At 30.3% G+C, this 7,496-nt stretch overlaps 1 protein-coding gene across 1 annotated transcript in view; it reads right to left on the bottom strand.

Moving 5' to 3' along the window:
* Positions 1-5,855: 5,855 nt before the first annotated feature.
* The window catches only part of LOC108780813 (trace amine-associated receptor 9), a 47,797-nt gene continuing 46,156 nt past the window's right edge, over positions 5,856-7,496 (bottom strand). The window contains exons 8-9 of the mRNA XM_018548630.1: positions 7,102-7,227; positions 5,856-5,940 (exon numbers count right to left, since the gene is read on the bottom strand). Coding sequence (XP_018404132.1) covers positions 7,103-7,227 — 125 coding nt within the window. The 3' untranslated portion in view covers positions 5,856-5,940; position 7,102. The remainder of the gene's footprint in view (positions 5,941-7,101; positions 7,228-7,496) is intronic.

Genomic DNA, 7,496 nt, shown 5'->3' with positions numbered 1-7,496 from the left:
ATATTTCTATAAAATCTGTTATTAATATAAAATGAATGATTACAGCTAATTTTATTTAATAAAATGTATTCTAGCAGATTTCTGAAACATGCTTCCAAGTTGTATCTTTAGTAATAACATATCGCGATTTGTTCTCTATCATATTCTGCGTGGCGTCGGGTTTCGATACCACAGACAAATAATGAAATTCAAGATGTTCCAACCCAATGCGCGTTGCATCGGAAATCCTTCATTGTTACTGTGACGCGTGTGTTCGATGGTTGTGTGTATCCTTTCGCCCTTTCGTTTAGAATACTTTAGAAGATCGGATAGTACATACTATAATATGTAGGCTGAGTAATATTGAATTAAAAACTGCAGAAACTATGTATTAATTATTACATCCTTTTTCCTTTTGGCTTGCTTCCTTTTCTCCTTTATTTCATATTTTAATTTTGCATTTAACTTTCCACTGCTACACCTCATATTTATGGTTTTTTTTTATTTATATTGTATTAACATTTTTAGGATTTGAAAGAAGTTCGTTCTAGAGTATGTGGTGTATATATTTATCTGTCTATTACTGTGAGTCTCTCAGAAATGTTCTGTAAATCATACTGAAAGAAGTCCGTAGTTGCATTAATTGTAAATTTGGATGATTATATTAATCAGTATGCACGTTTCAAAACGGACAAATCGGAGTTCTTGTAGGAATTACCGAATGAGAAAAATGAGAACGTTTAATCATTCACGTTTAATCGTTCATTCCTATTGTATATGTTAGCATTCTTTCTCGGTTAAATGTTTTCTGGCATGTGATTCAAAACTCTTTGTCAATTGAAAAATTGCTGGTTTGTAAATTACATTACATTATTTATGTCGCTTTCCCCTTAAATTTATCAGAATGGCAAATTGATCGAATCAATTTTTTCGTTAAGTACTGGATGACCATTTGTGTTCTATTGGAAATAGAGTCATAATTTTGCAGTAAACGAGCCGATTAAAATGAGTCAAACGTCATTTTGTCCAGAAAAGTCGTTAATATGATTACCATTATAAAAAGTATGTAATTATTTAACAATTGCAACATTACAAAATAAGGAACTAAAATATATTCTTACATACGATGCAGTCTAGCGTCGCGCAATCCTGCAGAAAATGAAACTCTTTAGACTAATCTTTATTTCTTGTATAAGAAAAGAATATAGTGATTTCTCATGAAATAATTTTGTATTTACTTTTGTGTCGATTTTGATGGACAACACTTTCAAAATGGATACCATTGTTATGCCTACGGTGTCTACGTCACTTAGTGCATTCTCATCGTGTTGTAAAGTTTCGTCGCATTCGCGATTGCTCGCAAAAAGATTGAGATTATTGCTCCTGATGGACTAGTAATTAACAGAACGTTAATCTTTTCTGAGATATAAGTCTGTTCTACAATTCAATTTGCGTAGTTGTAAGTTGATGTAGTAGTAAAATGGGTTGGGTTAGATTAGTTTTTCTCGATAATGATGCCGCGCCGCATAAGTGGAGGGTTGCGGAACATAATTTATCCATGCATACAGTTTACAATACTTAATTATTTATAAATAATGAAAAAGAAAAAAGGCTACGAGTCAAAAAATTCGTTAAAATTGTTAGTAAATAAAAATTGTCACTTGATTAAAAATTACGTAGTTGCAAGACCATAAGAAAGACAAGAATTATTATTGCGATCTTTAATGTAATTAATAAAACTAATATATTGATTTGATTGTATTTTGAACAGTTCTTCGAATTTATCACATTAGAAATAATTGAGACTTTATTAGAGAGTGATTTACAATGTCAACAGTATAATTAATGACTTAATGATAATTTTAATATAAATACAAAACGCAACTATTGTACTTAAATGAATTATGACGCTGAATTTTTATTTACTCTGCAAGAAATAGCCGAATTAAATGCATTGTTTCAGCACTTTTTTGCAGAATATGTACAATATTTGCTCTGTGTCCGTACTGCCGATTTATAAAAGATTCTTTGCTTAAGGCATTTATTCGGTGATATTACTAAATTTCAGTGGATTATTAAAAGTCACACGTTTATTTCAATAGTCTAACTAGTCGCCGTTTTGCTTTTAATTAGTAATCTTATCTAAAATTTTACCTATACATGCGTAATCGGTATGTGTTGAATCATTGAATGCAAAAATGATTCGCATTCAATTCGATACTTAACGTAAGTTGAGACATTGTCGCGAACAACGAACAATCTCGTGCCGATGATGATCATTTGCAGGCAGTGTTTCATTTTTACTGTCCTTTCCAATCAAACCTTTACACCGATTTACTATGTAAAAGGGTGAGATATCTCTTTTATTTACATCGCTTTTTACATCGCACTGACACTAAATTTGCATTTAAGTTTTATCGCGTTGAGAGATTTCAATGATCATTCTCCATGTTGCTCAAAATGATTTGTACAGTTTTGATGGTATAATTTGTTTTGGAAGTACATATACAATACATATATATAGTTCTTTAGAAATTTGTTCTATTTCAATACATTAAAATATTAATAAAAAAATCAGCAGTTTCTAGTATACGTAAAAAGATTTTATCACTGCGTTTAAAAAAAAAAAAAGGTTATAGAAAACACAGTTTGTAAGATTTTATATAGAAAAGACTTTATGTAATTAACGCGGTATAACATTATTATAATTTCACTTTTTTTGTTCGGCATAATTTGAGTTTTTCTTTTGCATTAGCCTTTTGCAGGTGTAATGCAAAATGTACATGATAAGAGATATAGTAATGTCAACAATTGTATGTTTATTTTTTAGAAATACCATCAATCTCCTACAGAAGTATTTCGAATAAACATAAGTTTTCTTTTAAAATATCTTTCTCGACAATACGTGCAATTATTTTGTATTTATTATTCACGTTTATGGATAGCATAACTATCTTTTTGTTGTATATGATTCAATCGCTTATATACGTATGAAAGTACATATAAATTCGTAATTAATTATTAACATTTTACTTATTTTCTTAAGTGTACAAACATAAGTGGTTTTTTTTATTAAAAAATCTCTTATAAGATTTTATTATTATTTAAAGAGGAATAAGGCTCTTGAACGAATGCTTCAAAGAGTCTTACACTGCCATCTGAGGCACACGATATACTTGATTATTAGTAATTGGAAAACAAGTACATAATGATCCACCGACTATTTATTAATTTAAGCAAATAGAGCAGGTGGATTTTGTTAGTTTAAAACATGCGAGTAATCACTGCATTCATATGAGCACTGAGGCACATAGCATTAATTTTTGTTTTAACGTGACTATATGCATCGTGAAATGTAAATGTTTCTTGATATAAATTCTTGAAAAACTTACTTACTAGTTACTATATTCTAACGATATATGCAATTCTATCTTTCACTAACTATATGTTTTACGGCATAAATGAAATTAATCGTAAAAGGATATTTTTTTAGTTTAAAATGATCTCCGTAGTAATAATGCAATATTAACAAAATCTTAAATGGTAAATATAAAATAAATATAAATATATTATAATATAATAAATATAATTTAATGTAACGTAAATTTTTAATACATCGAAGCATTTAAATAAATAATAAAAAAGTGGAAGAAAATTTCAAAAAAGTTAGAGACGATGTAAGAAAGAAAAATTAGATAATTACAAACAAATATAAAGATAAAAACTAAATATATTTTTAAAAACTTAGCAATACGAAAAGCCGTACAAAGTGTTATTTCTTATACAAATCTTTTTACATCAGAGCAGTGCGCAATATTTTTAATTATAAATTGAAAGAGTGTAATTATTTCATATATACTAAAGTCTTCAGAGGATTCTCTCTTTATGAGAACGCAGTTATGAAGGCGCCGTCGGCCTCATTAATGTTTCCACTTTCAATCGTCTCGACATCTTCTTTCGCTAAATAGAAAATTCTAAGTATTAGTAGAAGATAACTTCTTCTTACATATATAATTTTATTCTATCAATATATAACACGTTAAATCATGTATGGTATCGGTTCTTATTTAAAGAGATGCCATTTCCGTGCTTCTTTTGATTATTTTGAATTCTTCTGTAATATGTGAAATGTTCAATGTCCTTTAGAAATCTAATAACTATCTAAAAGACAGTAATTATTTATTTAAGTACTTATGTTAAGAGCACTGTTGTTCAATACTTCTGGTACGCTAAATAAATTAATTAATGTCTTTCATTTATAAATTGGCCAGTACTAGAAATTACTTCTATAAGGAATAGCATTATGCAAATTCTCTAGTCGCTTCCACATTAAAAAATTTGTATTTCTATATAATTATTATTTTGGCAATAATTTAAATAAAAATCTGCATATTGTCAAACGATATTTTCAAATACAATAACATTTGAAAAATCAATATACATATTACAACTGATTCAAATCTGTTATAGTTCACTTTACAAGGCTGTTTTTGCATACTATTCTATCTGCATTATAATAAATAAAAATTAAACGATTAATTTTTGCCTTATTATACCATCGTTGGAACAAACTTCGATAAATGTTGACTAAAGGGGACCATCCTCCGATTGATATATTATCAAAATCAAGAACTTGAGTAACCTCCAACAGGTCTCTTTTGTCAATATTTATTCAAACTTCGTAGAAAATATCGTAAATCATTTATCTCTAATAATAATTTAAGGTTTCACGAAAAATGAGAAATTATTGAATAAAAAATATTTTTAAAAATGTAAACAACATTGCTATTGTATTTTTTATCCGCAGTTTATTTGTATGATATAAAACTCTGCGGTGTTGAAAGAGTTACTTCAGATCTGTTTTTACTTATCTCCTTATTAAACTCTTTTTTATAAAATACATTTATAATGGATATATAACAAAATGTTACTCATTGGTCTTCATACTAATGAGCTCTTGAGCAAATAGTTGCAATTTAAACATAACGTTCCGTCTCAATTCCTTTCTCGAAATACATAATTAATCAACGTGCAAATTTAAAGTAAGTGCATTACATGTTATAATTTGAAGCAGCCTTGTTAAATTACTTTAAATGTAAAATTTCTTTAATAAGGACTTGCTTTTAAATTGATCTGCAAAAATAAGAAGAAATGCTTTGGATTTGGAATTTATACTTTTAAATGAATTTATCTTTAAAAGATTGTAAAGAAAAGTACTGAAGTTATATTCTCGAGAAAGAAGTAATTTTGCATTTACGTGAGCAGCTTGTAGGACGAACACTCACGCGTGAATAATTAATCGTGGAAAATAGGGATGCAGGCGCGAATGACGTTAACACTCACAGTGCGTTCCGCCGTGATTAAACATCTACATGTATATCGTCGAAAGCGGCGCGATTAGTATCCTTGTTGGTGTCGTAATTAATTTCCGTAATCGATCTCGTCGCGACGATAGCTAATCGCGGTGTGTCGACACACGCTTCGTGTATACGCTCGTCTCCGCAAGCATGAAATTCGTGTTCTCTTATGCCGTCGCAACCGGTGAGTTCGTGCTTTCTTATGTAGAATATAATGATGAAATAATGACAACGACGACAGTGATACACATTCTGATTCAACGACGTGCTCGTTAATCAGTGTTTTATTGCCGTTCCATATCTCGGATAAGATCTGGTAAGCTTTTAAAACGCGTGAATTCTAAGCGACTCTGTCGATCGCGTCGATGATAACGGCTCGTTCCATCTGACGTTGCGACGTCGTCGCGATTGTCCTCCTCTTCGATGTGCGAAACTCGTCCTCGTACCAGCGAGGATGCAACATGGTCTTGCAGATATCGGTGCATAGATGACGGATATTGTGCCCAGTAGTTTTGGAGCATCGGATGCCGGCTTGCCGCCACGCTGTACTAACTGGCGTCGTCCGGAGATCCGAAATCCTCCGTCTGCGTGGCGGCATCTTTGACTGAAAATTACCATTGATATTTATTATTAGCAAGGATTGAAAAGTTATTTTTTTAAAGTATAACTAGTTATCGTGTTGTGTGTGTGTTTTACCAGTTAATAATTTTCAAAAGTAATTTGTTATTGTAGTTGTTATTTAAAAAGTAATAATTCGTTGCATTTCGGTTACTTTTAATGCTGAAACAAGATTAGTCTAAAAAATTTTGTAATATTTTATTTAAATATTGATGAAAGCAATAAACAATAATAATATTAGACCGATATAAGAAAACATGACTAAGAAAAGCAATGCTTTTTCGGTCTGAACTAGAGCTTCGTACATATACTACATAATAATATTTGTAGTACATCACAGTGATAGTTGATATCATAGTGACATTACAGTAATATTTATAAAGTTTGTTCTTACTAGGTGCTTGAATTAATTCTTGCTGTTGACCAGGACTGTATTCGGAAACCTCAAACCTCACCCAAATACTCTCATATATTATATTATATCATCTTATCCTTGTTGTTCATCCATGTTAAACAAGGATAAGATGATGCACGAGGATACTCGGACGTTGCTCCATCAGATTACCATTTGTTTCGATCTATGCAGCATGGTCTTTCTGAGCAGAACTTTTCAGTTATTTCGAAGATATAAAATGGCTCAATGACTGGATCGCCTCGAAAGAATCTAAATTTTTCTACCTCGGAATTTGTTACCCGAAAAGTGGGAAAAGGTTATAGCTTTCGATGGACAATATTGTGAATAAAATATCAGATACTTTTTTGTTAAAATAAGCATGAGTCGCGGTTTAGCAAAAAACAGCGAGAATTAATTCAAGCACCTAATATGTTAATGCAGCTCTGTGATTGGCATTCTGATTATCATTAATAAATTGAATATATTAGATGAACAATTTTTGTTATGAAAATTGATTCAATATTAATTTAATAATTATAATAATTTATTCAAGATGAAAGTTCTTTTTATTTTTCTATAACTTAAGAATTATTGATGGATGCACATTTTTATTAATAAAAAGCTGTTTGTGCAAATTGATTAAAGGCATTATATTTTAATATTGTGGAGATAATAGATAATATATAATACAGAATAACAAATAGCAAATAGTGAATAATAGAGTAGAAGCATATATTTATGCAACGCGTATACCTCACGTGGATGCTACGTCACCATGTGTTATATGTCCGGTTTCCCAAGGGAGCGGTGGTGTATTCGCTAATGATAACGAAGAACAACGCGCCATTGAGCACCGTTCCATTGAACAACGTTCCAAACCTGAAATTAAAAAATTCCGAATGCTTGAAGCGCTGACTACGGTAATATTCGCTATTAACAGGACTGCATTATATAATGTATAATAATTATTTCCGCGCAACGTAAATTATCGTTTTGAACGATAAATTCGAAACGAATGTACCAGCTAATTTATTTCAATCAAGTCGATAAATTAATAACATACTTCCTAGTGTGATATTCAGTTTTATTCTCGCGATCATTGCTATGAAGAAACAGAGAATTATTACAATTATTTTGAAAGTGTAGAT

Source organism: Cyphomyrmex costatus, unplaced genomic scaffold, assembly GCF_001594065.2.
Source record: "Cyphomyrmex costatus isolate MS0001 unplaced genomic scaffold, Ccosl1.0 scaffold742, whole genome shotgun sequence".
In the NCBI taxonomy this organism is placed as follows: domain Eukaryota; kingdom Metazoa; phylum Arthropoda; class Insecta; order Hymenoptera; family Formicidae; genus Cyphomyrmex; species Cyphomyrmex costatus.
Note: the sequence above shows the minus strand (reverse complement) of the source record. Positions and strands in the feature narration are given on the sequence as shown.